The sequence below is a fragment of the Hermetia illucens genome, chromosome 1 (assembly GCF_905115235.1).
Source record: "Hermetia illucens chromosome 1, iHerIll2.2.curated.20191125, whole genome shotgun sequence".
Classification (NCBI taxonomy): domain Eukaryota; kingdom Metazoa; phylum Arthropoda; class Insecta; order Diptera; family Stratiomyidae; genus Hermetia; species Hermetia illucens.
In genome coordinates this window covers 126882866-126905061 of record NC_051849.1, presented here as the reverse complement: position 1 = coordinate 126905061, position 22196 = coordinate 126882866, and the positions used below count along the sequence as shown (strand labels likewise).

The 22196-nt window shown below is 39.5% G+C and overlaps 2 protein-coding genes across 2 annotated transcripts in view; one reads left to right on the top strand and one right to left on the bottom strand.

Annotated features, from left to right (window-relative positions):
- The window catches only part of LOC119661494, a 27942-nt gene extending 12895 nt beyond the window's left edge, over window positions 1–15047 (top strand). Inside the window, exons 7-13 of the mRNA XM_038070862.1 lie at window positions 13741–13876; window positions 13928–14021; window positions 14078–14221; window positions 14270–14349; window positions 14404–14647; window positions 14706–14892; window positions 14950–15047. Coding sequence (XP_037926790.1) covers window positions 13741–13876; window positions 13928–14021; window positions 14078–14221; window positions 14270–14349; window positions 14404–14647; window positions 14706–14892; window positions 14950–15047 — 983 coding nt within the window. The remainder of the gene's footprint in view (window positions 1–13740; window positions 13877–13927; window positions 14022–14077; window positions 14222–14269; window positions 14350–14403; window positions 14648–14705; window positions 14893–14949) is intronic.
- Window positions 15029–22196, bottom strand: LOC119646782 (transmembrane protein 147). Its single transcript, XM_038047366.1, has 4 exons — window positions 22036–22196; window positions 21838–21976; window positions 15455–15676; window positions 15029–15398 (listed from the first exon to the last, which is right to left on the bottom strand). Exons 1-4 carry the CDS (start codon window positions 22110–22112, stop codon window positions 15150–15152), a joined length of 687 nt encoding a protein of 228 aa, XP_037903294.1. The 5' UTR covers window positions 22113–22196; the 3' UTR covers window positions 15029–15149.

Here is a 22196-nt window from a genome sequence, read left to right as displayed (position 1 = left end):
CAAGTAGATACTGCCGCATGTTGAGAGCCTATAATGTGTATGGATAAGCTTGGTATTTCTTCTATTCTATTCTTTCTATTTATACGTAGCTAATAATGTATATGCATTTGCCATTTCAAACTACTCACTTTAGTGTGATATAAATATTTAGTGTTTTGGGTTGCAATAAGTTTACACGGAAAAGACAATTTTTTCGGTTGGGTAGTTTCTGAGAAGGGGTCAGTGAAAAAAGTGTTAATCTTCTGCCCTCCCCCCTGTTTTTCCAATATATGTCAAAACTAAGATCGAGTTTAGAAAGTATTAACTAAAACCTTTCATTTTACACCCCACATGACTATATTCTGTTAAAAATGCCCCCTTTTTGTATCTGCTCCTTTAACTCAATGTAGAAACATGTAACTCACTACCTTCCCACCAAATTTTGTGTCAATCCGTGTAGCCGTTTTACACAGAACCGTAAAAGACAATGTATTAAATGATTTCATTTCATTTAATATTCCACTAATGTATATGTTGCTGCGATTCACTGCCTGTCTGTCTGCCACACGCACTTTTCTTCACATATGGGAAACTATGAAATCCCATGCATACAGTAACTGACATAAATTTAGGTGGAGTGTAAAGGTGGGCTCCCCATACACGCAAAGGGGATGTGTGGAATCAAATAAAAGGCCTTGATTAGTATTTTCCGAAACTGATATTAGTTTTGACGTAAATTATAAAATGCGAGTAAGGAGTCAACATGTGCACGCTTAAAGTGAGGCAGAATTCATTCTCGGAAACTACCCAACTCAAAATTCTGAAGAAAATAAGCGCATAGGCCTCAAAATATGTACCATTCCGATATCTGTTCAAATAAGCTAAATAAATAAACAACTTAAAATTGACTGATAATTTGTGAAATATTAAAGTCAAATATATGAAGAAGCTACATCTCCCCAGCTCTTTTGCAATTTGCCGCTATTAGATTAACCCTCGTTAAGGTTAGGTTCGGTTTACCTCAGAAACGGTTGTAACTATTGATTTCAAATTTAGTGGGACGGTGGGAACTGTGAACGGCCACGCATACAATGAGTTAGATCGTTCAAAAGTGCAAAAGCATCTTCAGCCATATGGGGTATCGAATGAAAGGTCTCGGTTAGTGCTTTTCAAAGTTGGGGGAGGGTGGGGCCTGAAAAGTGCCTAGACTCCGAAATACCTTTCATACTGATATCTGTTCAAATAAATTTAATAATAGTATATAACTATAATCTTTAGTAATTGACAGCAAAACCCCTCTTAAGCTCATCCTACAATCATAAAGTCATATAAAGTATGATATAAAGCATGGTCCTACCAAGTTAGGTAGAAAGCGCACAATTACTAACAAAGTTATTTTTCATTTTCATTTTATTTATTTCCGATTAGTGTCTTACATCTGATACATTTTGCTTAAGAGTAGCTTAGAATTAGCTTAGCTAGCTTAGAATTATTACAATGGGTGGCTATACATTGTTTGGCCTACCCGACCTTCTCTGTAATTAACTTTATTGTGTAAAAACAAACTGTAATTTACAACGTTCCTTGGCTTTGTATTTTATTAAAACATTACTTAACCTATTTTCAAAACTGCGTCCGCACTAATGACGCGAGAAGGTTTTATTTTACTTACTTACATCTACCTTATTACTACTTTTTTACTACTACTTATTTCTACTTACATAAATACTTAATTCTACTATATACAATAGCACTTAATATTCATATAGTGCTTAGCCTCTTTGCACTGCTACCAGGCAAGGTGTGTCGAAGAGGGATAGGATTATTGACTCTAGGTCAGGGTTCAGTATCTGGCACGGCCTAAGGAAAGTCGCTAGTGGGATCGTTTTGCCCTGCTCATGCAGTCTTCTAATTTTACGGTTTGAATGTTTTTCAAGTTTATTGAAAAACCGCTCCATAATGTTGAGAATATATTCTCAATGGGGTCTATATTTGCTCGCCGGTATACTATGGCGTTCCTGCCGCACTTCTTAGTCTTCCAATTGTAAGACAATCTAGTGCAATGTCTTAATACACGGCGTTCGAAAGACATGCATTTATCCATAGCTTTCGAAGAGCAAGTGATCCACGAAGGGGCTCCGTAGCATATGATGGGCCTGATGAGAGTCTTATATAGGATCAGCTTAGCTTTGGTGCTTAGACCCACTTTTTTGCGAAGAAGAAAGTAGATCTTGCGCAATGCACCATTTGCTTTTCCAATGGCGAGTTTAACATGGTTGAATCTTAGGAATTCGTTGAAATTGATTCCTAGATATTTGATCGATTTCGACCCTCTTACTATTGTATTCCCGAGTTCCAGATCTAGATCCCAAGTATCTAGATTTCCTCCTGAAGATGCAGGCTTGTGTCTTGGTTGAGTTAATTTTAATACCCCAGCTCTGGTAGTAGTAGCAGAGGTCAACCAAGTAATCCTCTATATCGCTAACTGGCTTGTCTAGGCGAAAATTAGAGGAGTAGACGAGTGTGTCGTCGGCATACTGCATAAGTTCTGTACCGACCTCAGGTGAGAGGACATCAGCAGTGAAAATGTTGTATAAAGTAGGACCAGAAATGGATCCCTGCGGCACCCCAGAAGAGATCGGAAATCTCATTTCCGACACTGACGTAAAAATGTCTATCCTCGAAAAAACTAATGGCAAGTCTGTTCGTCGGGATTGGGAATTCGTATTTGATCTTTTTATAGATTAGCCCGTTTATGCAGACGGACTCAAAGGTCTTTTCTAAATCCAGAGCGCAAGCTACCATAGGTTTGTTATTGACGTTAAGTCTGTTGGCCACAGTATCGTGGAGGTAGCTCAGGGCGTGCTGTGTTCCGTGTTTAGCACGGAAACCGATCTGATGGTCTGGAATAATGTTGTTAAGATTGCAGTGTTGGACCAGCCCTACGGTCCATGCTCTCTCAAAAAGCTTCCCCAGGTTAGATAGAAGTAAAACGGGTCTGAAGTTATCAGGTTCACAGGAGACACTTCCTTTCCGAATGGCTATAATTTTGGCTATTTTCCAAGTGTATGGGAAGTAGCCATTATTAATGCAGTTATTAAAAACCGCAAGCAGGAACTTAATGGAGACTACTGGAAGATTTTTTAAGACGAAATTCGTAATTCCATCTGGGCCTGCTGATTTTTTACCGTTAAGGTTGTGGGTAATAGCAGTGAGTTGTGATAAACTCAGAAATTTGCTCGAATCACTAGGCTTGTTAGGACGGTTCTGGGCAGAAAAAGACGTGATTCTGTAGCAGTTCCTAGAAGTGAAATCTCTGACTGTTGAATCAACAGTCTTAGTGAGAGCCGTTCTGTTGCTCGGAGGTGTTGCGTTGAGCTGCCGCTCGAAGAATTCCCCAAGTATTTTTGCTTTCTCAGCATCACTGCAGACTCGCACTTTATTTTGGGTTAGAACAAAGTTGGGGGCTTTATATGTCCCCGTTAGCCTGTTGATATTTTGATATATATTAGCTCCAGGCTTAATGTCTGCAAGTTTGCGGGTCAATTCCTTGCTACGGAAGGTCCCCACCATAGCGCGGATTAGCGTACTGAGACAGTTAATCCGGGAGAGTAATGCTTTATATTCCGCATTTATTTTATTCCCGTGCTCGTGAAATTTTGCGCTTGAGATTACACCTCCAAATCTGCCTAACTTTCAAGTGGAGCATTATCTCATGTGAAAGAGAATTGAATTCAAACTCATCGACTTTTATCAGCTTACAGTTCCTGCGTGTAGCAGTGTCAATAGCGTCCAATGCCACCCTAAAACTCGATTTGATTAGTTTTATCAGTGAATGAGATATATTGAATTTCTCCAGTTTGGCTATGAGCCCTGCGTGCCATCGAAAGCTTTCGATATATCGATAATAATTAGTCCGATCGATTTCCGCTTATTTAATCCGCTGCGAATGTGCTGGACTACTCTGACCAGTTGTAGCTCGCATGAATGTTCTCGTTGAAATCCGTATTGTTCCTTTGGGATGATGTTGAGCGCGGTGAGTTGGTCCTGCAGTCTGCTACGTATTATCCTTTCTGCAATTTTTCCTATTGTTGGAAGTAGGCTGGTGGGCCTCCAGTTCTGTGGGAAGGTTAGATTCTTTCCCGGTTTTGGCAGAAGGATGATGATGGACTTTTTCCGTGCTTTTGGATATACTCTGAGACGAAGGACTGCATTTATTACTGCGGTGCTTAATTCGGCGATGTTATTCGGTGCGTTCTTGATGCACTCGTTTGTAATCATATCCCAGCCTGGGGATTTTTTGCTACTTAGTCCTTGGATGATGGTTTGGACTGCCAATTGGTCTGTTTGCAGTTCCAAGTCTTCTCTTTGTGTTGAATTATCTTGTATTGGTCTGTGTAGGTGAGCCGATTCGCTTCTCTTTTCAGATTGGGATCTCCTGTGTTTCTTCCTCTTTTCCTGATGCGGTTTATTCTCTCTTTAATATTTCTTGGGAGCCGGTAGTATTGTTGGTCGTTTGCTTCTGCCTCCGTCGTGCTCTCCTGTTTGGTTGAAGTTATGTAGGCGGTTAGGTTTTGGATTTCTGTCTCTACCTGTTCTGATGTTTCCAGTTTTGTCGTTGGGGGGTATTGTGTTACAATGTGTGTGTAGGTGTCCCAGTTGGTGTTGTTGATCGTTTTCGGCGAATTTTCAATGTATATGTTCTATATTGAAAATAGCACCGATTTGTGGTCCGATGAGAGGTCGTCCAATACGTTGATTGTGATGTGGTTGTTGAAATTCTTTGTTAGAGCCACATCGATTATGGTGCCGGTTGTGCTGCATCCATATTGCGTTATTTCCTCTGGTGCGTGAAGAATTGCTCCGTTTCCGTTTAGGAAAGTAAGTAGTTCTCTCCCCGCTTTGGTCTTTCGTGTTGCTCCCCAGTCGCGATGACGTGCGTTCAGATCCCCGGCGAGAAAAGTCGGTTTGTCCTCGATGAATAGCAGTTGAAGGTCCTCTGAAAAATCATCTGCTGATGATGGTCGGTAGGCTGATATAATTTTTACATTAGCTGGTCCTGTCCTTGCCTCGATGACTGTAGCTTCCATTCCTTGGATGGGTGGTGTTTCCAGGCGGTGATGCTCGATGTTTCTCTTGATGATGACGGCGGTTCCTCCTCCACGGCCAGTAAGTCGGTCGTTTCTGTATATTTCATAGTTGTGTATTTTAAGTGGGTCTGTTGGTTTGAGGAACGTTTCTTGGATGAGTAGTATGTCTACTTCTGCCTCGTAAAGGAATTCTTTCAATACTCCCATTTTTCCTTTTACGGAATTTGCGTTCCACGAGAGAATATTAAGCTTAATGCTTACTATGCTGATTCTTGGTTGGGTTGCCTAGAGGGATCTGCGAGTTAAACAGGTTTTGAATCATTTTTGTCATCATTGACTCCATCATATTTTGGATCTATGCTTGCATGCTGCTCAGCACTTGATCCATTTGTACGGGCTTCGGGTTCGCTGTGGAAGAGGGACTTTTTGGTGCTGTTGCGTTTTTTCCTGTCGCCTTGTTAGTTGGTTGGGATACCAGAGGGGCAGGGTTAGATTTTGTCATCTGGGCGAAGGTTTTCTTAATGTTCTTGCGATTTTGTGGACATCCGCCGTAGCTTGCTGGATGTTCCCCTTTGCAGTTGGCGCAGGTTGCCTTCTGCTCCTGTTTCCTTTCAAATTTTGTGTAATGATGCGATCCCTCGCATTTTACTCAACGCGCTTCGGCGAAGCAGTTGTTCGCAGAGTGCCCAAACTGCTGGCAGTTATAGCACTGTGATTGATTTGTTCTTGGTTTTGGTGACTCAATTTGCACAATCAGGTGGCAAATCGATTTCACGTTGTAGATGCCGGTTTCATTTTTCGGCATTAAAACTTTCAATAGCCTGGAGGGTCCGTTTTTCATTTTGATGAAAAAGCACTCAATTGGGTGGAAGCCCTGGTCCTCGAGGTCTTCTTCGCTATTCCCTCGAGCCCCCGGATTATTATATTAATATTCTTCTCTTCTGGGAGAAGATAGGTGTGGAATTGAATTTCATGTTTTTTGAATAACTTCGTTAGCTTCCGATGGTCGCTCGACTGCTCTGGTGTTATCCTTCCACCAAAGTATATCCTCCCAGCGTGAAGGATATTGATTTTCCTCTTTCTTAGCTCCTTCTCTATCGCGGGCCATTTTGACGGCTGCCGTAGGATTACGGGTACCGTACCTTTTTCCATTTCTTTTGCCTTAGGACTTTCTTGATCTGTTGGCTTCGATTGTTTTACCTGTGACTTAGGTTTCTCTACTTTCTTGAATATGGGCGGCAAAGTCGGCGCTGGTCTCAGTGGCGGCAGAGGTGGAAAGTCCACATCTTCCACCTCTTCGGTGGCGGTGTTGTCTGTGTTGTCGGTGGACATCTCCTCTTCCGATGAGGAGTTACTCTCTGTGTCCGACACTTGTGGGCTCTCGATCCGAATTCACTTGCCGTTTTCCTTCTTTTCACGGTTTTGCAGGTCGAGTGACTCCTGCAAACTTTTGATGTGGGCTGTCAGACCCTCGTTTTGCTTCCTCTGTTCTTCGATTTCTTTTTTAGCAGCAGCTAGCTGCTTCGTGGTTTCATCCAAACTTCGCTGCAAGCTGGCGATCAAAGCCCCTCTGGGGCTTTCTGGGCCCTTGTCTCCATTTCGAATTCTTTTCCCGGCTGAAAATCTCTTCAAAAATTTTTTTATTTTCAAAGAACTTATCACTAATCACACTTATAACTAAAAGTAGCCCACTGCTGTAAAAGAAATAAATTGGTTATTTAAAAATCTCGAAAAACGTTTACCAGTTTGCTGCGCTGCTGTCCAAAGACGTCTGCTATGCTCGGCTGCTCTCTCGAGAAATAATGGGCCAAATGTCCACTCAACTGTTTTTATATAGGAAATACACAAAACCTTTCTTACCTGAAGCATCCAGCTTCCCGACTTGGTTCAGCTTCTTTTAATTATTTGTATACCAGTATTACTTTCTCCAGACACATGTATGTATGTGTTCGACTGATATTCGCTTTTGCGTGTTAACTAAAGCCGAAATACGAAACGGGCTTTACAGCTTGTCAACTGGATGATAACGTTTCAGTTTCCCATTTGATCTATTAATTCATATTTAAAGTGATAATTGGATTAAGTTCATTCCATCTATTTACGCCGAGTGCCTGAAATAGTACAGAAGATTATTTAATTTTGACAAATAGGATACGAACGCAGAATCGTATGGAGAAAAACCAAGCCTGGAGTGAAAATTATGCGAAATCATGCATAATCAATTTATTTCTGTTAAAGTTTATCTATTCCGGGCTACCTAGACAACTTCGGGACCGGCGGGCACCATCCTCTCCACTCCTCCCAACGAGTGCGAGCACAATTCACGTTAGGAAACGCGGATGTTCGCGCGGATAGGGCATTACCTATGCGCCCTTGTCCATCATTATGGTAGGCCCTTCAAGAGCTATTCGCTCGTCGTGCTAGGAATAGTACCATTGTAGCTAGATTCGCCAGTGAAGTATTTATTAGACATATTGATTTAAAAGAGTTCCTTTTGGAATAGTATCCGCGCTTCGTACTTTAGCGAGAGTTCTTCAAGTCGACCTTGAGCTCCTAACAGATAAAGAATTGATTAATTTTTATATAATAAATAATAATATGTAAAAGCCGAAAAAAAACTTAACCTAAAGATAAACCCAAATTGTTCCCTTTTAGCTAAACGCTCACTATTCACACAACGCCTAACTCTGATGCTTGGTCGACAGGTGGGTTTCTTCCTGGTAATTGTTTCTATTAATTAAGTTCAGGAGGCTCAGCAAGCAACCTGTCACTTTATTTGCTTTAATGTGTTAATGGCATGAGGTGAGAGAGATCCAAGCTATTTTTCTAACGTTTCTACACATCTAAAACCTCATAGAAATATAGATAAAAAATTTTGAACTTCCCAATATTGCACTTACATTATGTGTGAGAAAATCAAAGAAATAAGTTTCTCAGAGCCTGCAGCATTATAGCAAACCTTCTTTCATCATATTAGAGCTCAGATTCAGAAATATTGAAAACTTTTCATACCAGCAAATATAAAATATATACTATATTAAACTATATTTATAAAATCGAATCGACATCTTTTTAGAGCAATCTGCATAACATAATAATAGTTTTTGAGAATACCTGTTCTTTTGAAAGTAGGATTATTTTTATGATGGGAAGCCTATTAATCTGAATACTGTATCTATTGCTGCAGCATATAATATCATCATCACTGTGGTTAAGTCCGGATGTTAAAATGCCGTTTACATTTTTTGTTTAAGATGATCACAGCGCTCTATAGCATGGCAGCAGAAAAACACCTTTTCTTGGAAATGCGTGTTTGAGTTCTCCGTATTTCAATAACGAACGATGCTATCATGCTGGAAAAATTACTACGCATGCTCAAGATATTAAAAAATATATGGTGAAAAATTCGTATTTGTACCTTTATCAAATTCTTCATAGAAAAATTTCTAAAAAAAGGAAAAAAACTCCAGACTTCCCGGTGTTGCGCCGATTTCCACCAATTCAATATCCCTAAAAGCTGTCCGGCGTCCTGGCCTACGCTCCATCTGAGGCAGGGGTTGACACATTTTTTCTACCATAGATATTGCCCTTACTGACTTTCCGGGCTGGATCATCCTCACACATACGGATTAAGTGCCCATCGCAATTTATTGAGCCAAATTTTCTCCACATCCAGAAGGTCGTGGTATCGCCCATAGATTTAATTGTTATATAGGCTGCGGAATCGTCCATCCTCTTAAAAGGATTCTTCTCTCGACCGCGACGAATCTTTCTTGTGAAGTTTCCGAGGAATACATGAGGACTGGCAAGATCATAGTCTTGTATAGTAAGAACTTTGACCCTATGACGAGGAGTTTCGAGCGGATCAGTTTTTGTAAGCTCTGTTGGCTGCCAACAACCGTGCGCAGATTTCATCGTCGAAGCTGTTATCGGTTGTAATTTTCGACCCCAGATAGGAGAAATTATTAACGGTGGCAAAGTTGTAATCTCCTATCTTTGTTGTTCTCATTTGACCAGTGTCATTTAATGTTGTTGCTTTTTTGTTTTTCGGCACTGACGTTGCCACCATGTATCTGGCTTTGCATTCATTGATGTGCAGATCAAGATCTAGTACCAATCGCCGCTTGCTCGATCTGGTTGAAGGTAGTTTGTAAATCTCAGGTTGCTCTTCCCATGATAACGATATCCCCAGCATATATTAGTAGCCTCTTGCATTTATCACTTTTTTCAGGACCAGGTTGCAAAGGATGAATGTTAGGGTATCCCTTTGTCTTAGACCGTTGTTGATGTTGAATGATGTCAAGAGTGATGCTGCAGCTTTTATCTGCACTCACACATTGACCGGAGTCAGCCCAGTCAGTTTCATCAATTTAGTCGGGATACCGAATTCTCTCATAGCCAGCCGTGTATAGTTTTACCCTGGCGATGCTATCACAAGCGGCCTTGCAGTTGATGAAAAGATGATGCAACTGATGGTCATATTCCAATAGTTTTTTTCATCGCTTGCCGCACAGAAAAAGCTGATCTGTTATTGATTTGCTTGGAGTGAAGTCTTTTGGGTATGGACTGATGATGTTCTGGCCGTCTTGTCTATCTTGTCTCGTTGACAGTCATCAGGCATTGATTCGCTGCCCACCGCTTTGAGCATAAATCCATGAATCGTCTGGTGTAATTAGTCGCCTCCATATTTAACCACTTCGGCTGTAATTCCATCAGCTCATGGCGGCTTATGACTCTTAAGCCGATGGATTGCACGGACTGTTTCCTCGATGCTTGGTGATGACAGCATTTATTGGTGGGACCGCCAACTCGTCGATATTTTGGTTGTTGAGTAGTTAATCAAAATACTGATCCCATCGTTACAATATGCCAATTGGTTGCAATTCAGATTTCCGTCATTGTCTCGGCAGGATGAGCATCGAGGTGTATATCTTACTGACGTGTTATATAAAACTTCCGCGCCTGGTGCGATTGCTCCCTGTACTTTTCGAGTTCAAAGACCTGTTGGTTCTCCCAGGCTTCCTTTCCGCGTAAACCAGGTACTTCCAACAACAACTTCGTGCAAGCCTGCTAATTAAATAATCCGCAGTGCATTATGATTGTTGTTTTTACGTAAGCTATGAGAGCTAACGTATCGCCTGAATACAGAGTTCAGTCCCTACTTGGCTCGTTAAATCTCCAAATATGGTTTTTGAAGAAGACGTGTTAGAACCTGCCTGAGATGGAGCGATGGTGCAGGCCAGGACACCAGAGAATTTTTAGCAATATCGAATTGGGGTCTCTTGGTGCAGAACCAACATGTAAGGAGTTCCTTATTAAGGCAGGCATAGACCGGATACCGGTTGTTGCGTGTTTGACTTTGATATCATACGTGGGGCAGGCTACGAAGGTTCCTTCTACTGCCTCGTAGAAGGTATCCTTCTTCGACTCTGTAATCTCCCTTGTAGAGGCGAACGTTAGTGTGGCTTATATTTCGGAATTTACCTCGCAAGGGCAGAGTACATAGCTTTTACAATTATTTACCCGTTGTAAACAAGACATTCTACCGAGTAGTATTATTATTTTATTAACGACATTCTCAGGTCCTGATAAACTTATTTGTATTTTTGGGACCATTTTTGCATTCTCCACAAACTTTTTCATCAGACTTGGTAAATTTTTTATTTGTTTTTTTTTGTATATGAATATGTTTACTGCAAGCAATACCTAAGTTTTATTAGAAAATGTTAGTTTTTCTAGATATTTCAAATTTTTTAAATAATCTTACAGATGATCAGATTTTTTAACTTCTTTATTTTTTAATAATAATAATCGTTGGCGCGACAATTCAATTGGATCAGGACCTCGAAGCGTGTCAGAGAAATCAATCAAGTTGTAACAGGTCCACTACAGTATACTGTAGGAGGCAATGTGGTCAGCATTGCACTCGCCCGAGATCGTTACCCTAATTTGACTCAGGTACACATTCCCAGCTGAGTCGACTGGTATCCAGCATCCAGCCACGATACAAATCCCCCTGCCACAGTGAAACTTGAACCGCGACCTAAGACTACGACAGCCCGGCGCTCTAACCACACTTCTTTGTTCTTTAACTGGAATAATTTCCACTCAGCCCATATTTTCTCTCTAGGATCCTGGACATACCTCATCAATCGCGCCTACGCGCCATCAATGTCAATTTTCTGAAACGTGTTTCAGCTCTCCCCAACTCTCCCCGAAACTTCTTCGTGCCGCATGTTTCTAGGGAGACTCAATAGTCAGTGACTGGAATGGCGGATCATTGCATTACAATGCCAATGATCTAAGAGAAGTAGAAAACTGGCTTCAAATGTGGAAGATGAAAGTTAACGAGTTGAAGTGCGTACAAGTAGCCTTTATTTTGCGAAAAGGAAGTTGTCCTCAAGTGAAGACCAACAACCACGCTGTACCCCAATCGGATGACGTAAATACCCGGGGATATATCTCGTTAGAAAACTTACCAGGAAACAGCACATAGAGGCGAAAAATCAAAAACATTTTTTTATGGATGCTTCACAAAAAAATCATCTGAGTGTAATTACGCGGTATTTCTAGCGATTAAATTATTTGAAATAATTAAAGCTTGCTTTTTCTATTCGCTAGTGTTATTTATTGGTCTTACAAATACCGATATTTCGGGAACCACCAGCGAATAGAAAAAGCGAGTTTTAATTATTTCAAATAAAAAATCATCAATTTCTTTGAATGTAAGTGGTTGATTTAAAAATCGGTGCTCAAGCCTGTATGGATTTATGGAATTCAACTACGGAGCTCTGCCAAACCATCCAACATCAATCTGCTTCAGCGGTCTCAGTCTAAAATTCCGAGATGTATGAAATGAGAGATGATCCAGTGCTCCTTGGTATTTCCGAAATGTCGATTTTCAAGAGACCAGGGCAATAGTAATACAAATGGAGTGTTTCGCTAATAAACACTTAGTCAGATTGAAGAGTTACCCGAACACAGTCGCCAAAAGAATTTTATCTCGTCGAAAATTCAAGCGGCTGAGAAAAGTTGACCCCCTGGACCTCGGAAAGGTGGCTGCACTAGCATCAGTTAAACATTTTCCTTTTTTTACAGAGGAAATTAATATTCATCACCATTGCCTAAAAATTTGCTTTTTAAAGAAAAAAACAAGTCGGGAAGCCGGAAGCTGGGCGCTTCAGGTATGAAAGGTTTTGTTCGCTTCTCCTGTGAGTATATTTGAGTGTAGAACTATCCCATTTGTACGTAGCCCGTTAAGAATATGCATTTAGCATATCAGATTTAGTACTTCAGGTTGTAAATTTACACGGTAAAGACAATTTTGAGCTACTGTAACTTTGTTACTAATAGTACGATTTTGATCAAACTTGGAGATAATATGCTTCATATTATATTTTATACTATTCCTAACTTTTATAACTCTGAGATAAACTTAAAGGGGATTTTACTCAATTTTCCCAAAAATATGGTAATATACTATTTTAACTTAATTTGAACAGGTATCGATATGGGGAGTATTTTGAGGCCTGGGCACCATATAGAAGCAGCTTCATGATTTTTTCCAGATTTTTCGGTTGAGTAGTTTCTGAGAATGGCTCCGTTAAAAAAATCATCACTGCACCCCTCCCACTCCCCGCCTTTTTAACAAATCACAAAACTAAAATCGGCTTCAAAAAGTACTAATCGAGACCTTTCATTTGATACCCCACATGACTATATTTGGTGAAAAAAAATGTACACTCCCCTTTTACATGTATGGGGACCCCCCTTAAATCTCAACGTAGGAGGATATCACTCACTGCATGTCTGGGGGTCCACAGGTCCCACCTTCTCATCAAATTTCGTATCAATCAGTATAGCCGTTTCTGAGAAAAGTGCCTGTGACAGACAGACATTGAATCGATCTTAATAAGGTTTTGTTTTACAAACAAAACCTTAAAAAGACTTTAGTTTAATACTAAAAGAGAAAGTTCCGGGGAATGGTATGTGTTCATTTTAATACAATAATTTACTAGTTTTAAGAATTGAAATGTATTCGAAATTTCCAATGTATAACTAGAATCAAACAATAAACATTTATTCAGAGAAAAAATAGGTGTTGACACAGTGCACACAAGACCAGTTTGGTGGCACACAGTCAAAAGTCTTTGTTAGATCCATAACTGAATTGGTTGGTAGTTCGACGGGATGTTCACGTCGAACTGCCTCTTTTTCTCCATGTTGCAATAGCTTTGCTGTTCTGGCAATCAGATGAGATTTTATCTCCTCAATAATGCGATTGAAGAACTCACTGAGCCACCAACGTGGGTCACAGCTTCTCGATTTCCAGAGTTCAGTTACAATATCGGAGAGTGCTGTTGCTTTTAGCTGCTTCATTTGGTTGATTGCCTTTTTCAGCCTTTGTGGGGCTGGCAACCCGGCGGAATTTTTCCAAATGTCGGCATTGCTTGAGAGGAGAGAGGTGCGCGAGCAAATTCTTCGGTGCAAATCTGCTCGAAGTATTTTCACCAACACCATTAAATACACTACCAATTAAGATCAACTAACTAAGTTCCAAAAGCATTCGTGTTGAAATTATTGGGTAAATGTACGAATAAAAGCTAACATTTCTGCTTTTCCATTATTTGCAAACTAGTAAAAATGCTAAAAACTTATTTGCTCTTTTTAGATACACTGAAATTCAAATATATATCTAAAACTCCTCATCTGAGTAATTCCGCCGATTTTGAAATAAACAATGAAACTGAGTCATCAGAAACAGGTGTATCAAGTAATTTTGATCCGAATAAATCAAAGGACGAATTGTAAGTATTATTTTTGAATGGTTTTCTATCTATAATTAACTGTTTTTTTAGGATTTCGGAGGATATTTTTCGACAAAATATTTCTACTACATCAACACCGATTCGCCCAAGATCCAAACCGACTCGAATATCGCTCGATACTCTAGTATGACATAAATGTAGGCTAGTTTGGATATATCCACAGTTCATAACTATTTTTAGGAAGCTCCCATTATCCCGGAAATTTCTGAGAAGAAACAAAACAAACGTAAAAACAAGATCGGATTCAAAGTGGATAAGGTGATTACAATAGATAAGCGACAACTTACAAAGCAACTCAATTATGTGAGGACATTGCGTAATACGGTAAGTGGTGGCTCAGTTTAGTCTCATTCATTTGATAGTCATTTTCAGGATGCTAAAAATGATATTGTTCCTACTATTGAGGCGAAAAAGATAAGCAGTGAAGTACTCATAAGAACACCATGCCACAGGTATATTGGATTATTAAAATTTACAGCAAAATTTTATTCGCAATGCATTTCCAGGACTTTTTCTAGGCTTCTAATACAGCGATTTGCAAGAAACACTATCACTAGAACGCTTAACACCCATACTAATATGCGACAGCAGTTATCTTTCTCTGTAGAAATCGATAGAATAATAAAAGTCACTTCTCAATCAAGTACAAAAAGATTCCGGGACAAAGTGGGAGCTATCGAGGATCAGTTTTCATCTGAGCCCCTGCAGGAAAAGAAATCGACAACAACAAAAATATCTATCTTAACTAAAGTATCCTATTTTAATATTTGTTTCTACAAAGAAAGATGTATAAATAATATGTCCCCAGGCAGCTGAAGAGATGCCTTCGAAATGTTTAAAAAGAAACGAGAGTTCGTTGCAGAATCATCAAGAGAATATTTTTAATATTTTACAACGTCATTGGGGAGAAAGGCGTTATCCTATCAATATGAGGACAATATATCAACATAAAATGAACCGTAGAATCGCAGCATTAACCTTTCTGACAATTCTAGGTAATTTCACTTATTAATTTCATCTGTAATTAGATTTTAGTACTTTACTTCTTTTAGAATTAAATGCTAAAGGCCAGATAGAAGTTATCAAAAACCCGGTAACCCAGGAAATCGATCATATCCAAAAGAAACCCCATTGTCGAAAATTGGCTTAATTTTATTCTCCGATATAATTGTGTTTTTTTCTCATATTTGGAAATAATATTAATTACGTACAATTTTCTACATTCTTTTTTTTTTTCTTAGAAAAATATGAACTAGATGCCTATAACTTGAGCAAGGCCTGCATAAATATGAAGTGCAAGGAAACCAAATATACTAGCAACTAATGCCTTAAAACCTAACGTTGCCCAGGGGCCTATAGCAAGAATATTCAAAATGCCATCCACCCAAACACTTTTAAAAATAGTTGCAATGAGAAGAAGCGTAACAAATGGTTTGAATTTTTTATTCAAATCATGCCTCGTAAAAAGCCATAGTAAAGTCGCAGTGGTAATATGCTGAACCTGGAAAAAATATTGGAAATATTAGAAGAAACAAGATTATAAAGTAAAAAATTTACCAGAGAAATGTTGGATTCCAAACATTTTTGTATATAAACCCAGCTGAATTCTGCTCCTCGTGCACCTACCCACAACATTATGCCTCGTGATAAAATAACTTCGGCGGCAGCCCAACCTAGGCCTGCAGTAATCAGTTTGCTATGTCCCTTACCCGGAATCCGTGATAAAATGAAGATTAGGCCGAGTAAATCCGCGACATCCACGGTGCTACGTAGAAATTCCTTCGAAAGTTAAAATTCACTGTGTTAAAGTCTAAACAAGCAAGACATTTTTATTCTGATTTTTAAAGGAAGAGATCACAATTTCAGCACATCATCATCATCATCAACGGCGCAACAACCGGTATCCGGTCTAGGCCTGCCTTAATAAGGAACTTCAGACATCCCGGTTTTGCACGCATAGCTGAAATTCCAATTCGAGCCACGAGATCGAGATCGCGGAGCTGAACCATCATCGAGTCATCTTACGAAAAACATACATACATAATTATTTCACCCCCACACCATTAAATGCAAGTTATGCTATGGAATATACACATGCTCTACACTAACAGCAGAAGTGAGAATAACAAACGTCAGATCCAGAGTTAAATATTGAATATTATTGAAAGAAATTTCCATTGAGGGATCATTCTAGTGTTAAAAAACTCGATTTTTTTCTTGCATATTTTGATAGATAATACGTTCACGAATAACTTCTTTTTTATTCTGTTGGCATATTTCGAAACGCACATCGATAGAGTAAAAATCAGTAATAGAAGGTTTTCCCAAAATACAGTTTTTGTTACGCGAATCGATTTAATTCAATTTTTTCCAAAACGGGTTCACGGAACCAAACGAAATTTGTTGGACCTATGGGAACTATGAAATCCCACGCATTCAGTGAGTCACATGAATTTACATGGAGTTTAGAGGGGAGCTCACCATATATCCAAAGGGAAGATGCAAATTGTCACCGGATATAGTCATATGGGGTCTAGTAGAATTAGTATTTTCCGAAACTGATTTCAGTTTTGACGTAAATTACGAAATGTGCGAGTGAGGAGTCAAAATGTGCACACTTAAACACGCCCTCGTAGATATGTGCCTGCAAATTGCAAACAACCCTTCATGACAAGCACATACATGATCCGAAATTGGATATGAAGCCGGTTTTCAATTGGGGGCCGTACATACATGAGCATGTTCGCATCAAGCCGATGTTCATTTGAGATGCGCACAAATATATGTAATATAGACATCGGTCTGTCTATTGTCCGAGGCAGACACAGGCGTATCTGATGCCTGATACAGACACGAACATTTATCTGGAAAAGCCATAGATATTTGTCTGTCTGATATCTAACATAGGTAGATATTTGTCACCTTCACGTTTATTCAAAATTGTCCATTGACTGCATTTGGAATAATAACTTGTAGCCTTGTGATTCTGCACAACATAGCTACTCTAAAAGAACAAGCCATGATCAATACTTATCCGGGAATTTATAAATGATTGATTGATGATAGATTAGATATTCTAGCTCCTCTGACCGATTAGAAATATCGTTTGCTTCACACTATTAAAACAAGTCGGGAACCGAAAGCTGCGCGCTTCAGATATGAAAGGTTTTGTTTGCTTCTTCTGTGAATATATTTAAGTGTAGAACTATCCCATTTGTACGTAGCCCGTTATGTATATTCATTTAGCATGTGTGACTACCCACTTTAGTGTGATATTGATATTTAGTTTCAGTAAATTTACATGGTAAAATCAAATTTGAGCTATTGTAACTTTATTACTAATAGTATGATTTTGAGGAACGTACTGGCCCGCGACGCATTAAATGGTGGCGATTTGGTGAGAAGAAAGAAGAAACGATCTCACTCATACGATTGCCGACCATTACGAATGTGGAAGAATCATGGAACCAAATGAAAGACACGATCCACAAAGCGGCCTCTGCAACCCTCGGAGTCACCAAGCCGGGTAAGCGGTACATCAACCGAGATACTTGGCTTTGGAATGATGATATTGAAATGAAGGTCCGTGAAAAGAAACGCCTCTACCACAAATTTCTCGACGATAAAACGCCTGCTAATTGTCAAATTTATAAGAATGCCAACCGTGAAGCAAAGAAAGCGATCGCTGCCACCCGAGCGAACCATTTCAAAAATCTTTACGATAAACTGGACACTCGAGATGGCGAGAGAGTTCTGTATCGACTTGCTAAAAGCCGTAATGAACGCACACAGGATATCAACACTTCTGTTGCGTAAATGACAAGAACGGTATTTTGCTTACCAACCGTGGAGCCGTTCCACCAGACAGCGCAACTAAAGTCGAGGAGGCAATAAAACAAATGAAGTCGGGGAAAGCCGCAGGACCTGACGACATCGCATCTGAGCTCTGGAAAGCGAAGAACTGTGACCCAACACTGTGGCTTAGTGAATTCTTTAACCGGGTTATTCAGGAAGGAAGAACACCATCTGACTGACAAGAAAGTACCACTGTTCCAATATGAAAAAAGAAAGGTAGTCCAGCAGAATGTTCAAATTACCATGATCCTTTCTTACTCCTTACTTTCCCATACCGTGAAGATTTTTGAACGCATTCTTGACAACCGTATTCGCGAAATCGTTGAAATAACCGTGAATCAAGCCGGATTTGTCAAGAACTGCGGAACTACTGACGCAATACACGCTCCGCGGTTACTCATGGAGAAACACAGTGAGAAGCATCGCCCTCTTTACATTGCATTTCTGACCGTGAATTTTTAACGACTGATCCCCATGAAACAGGCACAATCACTGTCAACGGCAGTGATCTGTCAGGGACTGAGCGATTTAAATACCTTGGGTCAACGCTATCAGCCAATGGAGAACCGCGTTATGAAATTGCTTCACGAATTAACGCAACCTGGATGAAGTGACGTTCCACAACTGGTGTTCTTTGTGATCGACGTATGAACGATCGTCTCAAATCTAAAATTTACCGCAATGTCGTCCGTCCAGTCGCTCTTTATGGTTCTCAGTGTTGGCCGACTATAAAAGACAATGAACGGCTTCTTGCGGTAATGGAGACGAAGATGCTACGTTGGACTAGTGGTGTCACACGTTTAGATCACATCCGAAATAAGGATATCCGCGATCGTTATAGGGTTGCACCGATCGTGGAAAAGTTGCGAGAGAGGCGTCTTCGATGGTATGGTCACGCAATTCGTGTAAACGAGAATTCACTTGCCAAGATTGGTCTGAACATCGAAGTCGATGGTAAACGACCAAAAGGCAGACCTAAACAACGGTGACTTGATACGCTAGATGGGGATTTGAAAGCCTCGAGATTGCACCCAGATCAGGCATTCGATAGAGCCAAATGGCGAAACCGATCACGACGAGCAGACCCCGCTTGTGAACGGAACAAAGGCTGAAGAAAAAGAAGTATGATTTTGATCATACTTGGATATAATATGCTTCATATTATATTTTATACTACTACCAACTTTTGTAACTCTGGGATATACTTAAAGGGGGTTTTACTCAATTTCCCTTCCTCAATTTTGAGACCTGGGCATCATATAGAGGCAGCTTCATTATTTTTTTCAGATTTTTCGGTTGGGCAGTTTCTGAGAATGGGTCCGTTAAAGAAATCATTACTTTCGACCCCTCCCACTCCCCGCCTTTCTAATAAATCTCAAAACTAAGGCTGACTTCGAAAAGTACTAATCAAGACCTTTCATTTACCCCACATGACTATATTCGGTAAAAAAAAATGTTACACCCCCCTTTTACATGTATGGAGATCCCCCTATAATGTCCACAGTTCCCACCTTCTCACTAAATTTCGTGCTAATCGGTATAGCCGGTGTGACAGACAGACAGACAGATAAACAGACATTGAACCGATTTTATTAAGGTTTTGTTTTGCAAACAAAACCTTAAAAAGCATCACAATCATCAAGCATCCAAAACCATTATCATTATTATTTCTCCAAGAACATCTCAGATTGATGTCATAAAAATGTTCATGTTTGCACATAGCATACTGCAGTGAACCTAACTATACGTTGGGACAATGTTGCGTAACATGTAACCGTGTATACAAAAGCAGCGACAGAAAGCCACGAGGCAAGTATTATCAAGGGTGCTTTCAGTGCACGTATGTCAAAAGCTCAACACGACACACACTACAATGGTTCAGTATTGTTAAAAATGCCGATTATAGCCTCTCAGAAAAGTGATCATTGAATTTATGAACATGTTATAAACGATAAATACAGCTAATTATCTCTTATAAAATGGAATCAATATCTTTTTTGAAATGTTTTAACGACTCTGACTAAACCAGTTTGGAAACATATCAAAAGTAGTCGAACAAATCAATTTAAATTTTCTACTGACCGGAAAACAATTTCCCTCAATAGCAGATTATCCTTGCGTGTGTCATTCATAGCATCAGGCAAATTATCCTAATGGGTTTTCTAACGGAAAAATGACAGACTGCCTACAGTGCAATCTAACAAAACTCTTAAAGCACGTTTTTTGAACCAAACTGTATTTTCATTTATCAGCATTTTAAATTTCAACCAAATTCAAACGCACTGAAAAGCCCGTGCCACTATTTGTTGTGACGTCACAAATAGTCGCGTCAAGAAACTTCAGTAGACCGATAACTGGCCCGTGCTCTTTAAAATCTCAAAAGGTCTGTCTGTGTGTTACACCCGACTTATTCGTAAATGGCTTGACCTGACCGATTGTCACGAAAATTGGTAAGAGTATGTGATCTGCTGTTCCCTTTACTTGCAACAAGTGGCGCCATTTTGTGTTAAGTTTAAAGTTTACATGTGAATGGAGGGTGCAAAATTTTTTTTCATAAAATGTTGGCATATGGGGTGTCAAATGAAAGGGCTCAATTAGTACTTTTCAAAACTGGTTTCATATTTGATATTGGGTGGAACATAGGGGAGTGAGGGCTCAAAATATGACCTACAAAAAGTGTAACAGGTCTCGTTCTCAGTACCTACCCGACCGAAAAATCTGAAAAAAATCACAGTGGTGCAGTACGAAATCTAGGCCTCAAAATACATCCGGTTCTGATATCTGTACAAATAAAGTTAATAATAGTATATTTCAACATTTTAGAAATTGACGCGGTTCATTCCAGAAGCACAAAATTTGGTATGGATATAATAAAGAACATAATGCACAATTTGGCCAAGAAAATCGAACTATTATTAACAAAGTTATAGATGTATATGTACAATATTCGGAAATGTTTGTTTAGGGTGAGTATAATATCTATGGCTGTAATATGTACGTATATTTTGCAGTTTGGAAAAGAATAAATCAATGATTGAATGATGAAGGAATATGTTGGATTTATAGCTATATACGGACAGAAAAATGTGCGTTGACGTTTCTTACATAAGATACATGATCCAGTTGAAGCAAGACCTTAAGAATGATATGCAAGAGATTTCGCAGAATATTCATCCGGCCTAAAATTTGAATGCAGCTCAGTGCAAAGCCGATATTTCGACGAATTTTCAAAAAAATATGTATTACGTATTTTTACATATTACAACACTATTATTCAAATTAGTATAAATAATTTGCGATAACTTTTCCGTTTTGACAACTTTCGTTTCGGGAACGTTGTGCTTGCCATATATTCCTGTATAGCACGTTACCATTATTGCCGGAACCTAAAGTAAATTGAAGGACTGTGCTTTCACGTAACCATTTCCCTATTTTCTGTTAACTGATTGATTACTTGGAAAGTAACAAGTAACAAACACTATACCGCATACTTTCACGGGGATATATTGAAATTACTCGTTCAGTGACATCACATAAAGTGCCACCCAATCATCGCGTATTCTTTCCGGCATTGTGAAAATACGATTTTTAAACCATTATAAATATGGATAATAAGCGTTCCGAATTGGTTTTTCCTAGTGGGTGGGTGGCAATTGGGTAGGCAAAGCTAATATTATCATAATAATTATTTTCTAACACGGGGATTTCCATTCAATTTCCCTTTCATACTAAAAAAGTTTCCCCAGATTTCTGTCAAGTGGTGACTAAGATGCGTATATGACCCGACCGGGCAAACAGCATATTTTCACTGCATGCGGGCTTTTAAAAAAACATGAAAACACAAACAACTGGACATGAACCAGCTTTTCTTCGCCTCAATATAATTCAAGCTCCAGATCCACCGTTCAGTTCCGCTCTGCGTCAAGCAAGATGCCTGTTTTGGGTTTACATAATTTAATTAGGCTGAAATCAATGATAGTATTGATTTGGCTGCTACTTTGATTTTTTCTCGTGAATGGTCATGGAAGGGTATTGTAAGCTGGAGCTCTCACTGCGGCCATTTTATTTCCAATTCCTCAACTCACCGATATGATGTTGAATTCCCCTGCAGCGGCTACATTTTCTGTGTCGAAAAATGTTGCTAGTACCAGCATTTTACAGAGTTGCGTGAAAATGTAAATTCCGCCGGCTTGAATGCATTTCCAAAAGGCGCCGTATTCTGACCTGTGTACATATTGCAATTTACTTCCGAGTGGAATTACATAAAAAATTGGTAGGCTTACAGTCCGGAATACTTATACGTCAGATAATATGGGACATACACAAGAGCCACACAATTCCCAAAGTGATATAAAGTCATTTTTAGTCAGAAGTACCAGAAGAATTATGAAATCATGGACCAGCTCCGGCGCTACACAATTGACAACTGAAAAGTCATGTGCTC

Coding starts and splice junctions, on each gene's coding strand:
- LOC119646782 (XM_038047366.1), bottom strand. CDS start 22,112: ATGACTTTATATCACTTTGGGAATTGTGTGGCTCTTGTGTATGTCCCA. Junction 21,977..22,035: donor ACGTATAAGTATTCCGGACT/GTAAGCCTACCA, acceptor ATATGTACACAG/GTCAGAATACGGCGCCTTTT. Junction 15,399..15,454: donor TGGAATCCAACATTTCTCTG/GTAAATTTTTTA, acceptor TATTTTTTCCAG/GTTCAGCATATTACCACTGC.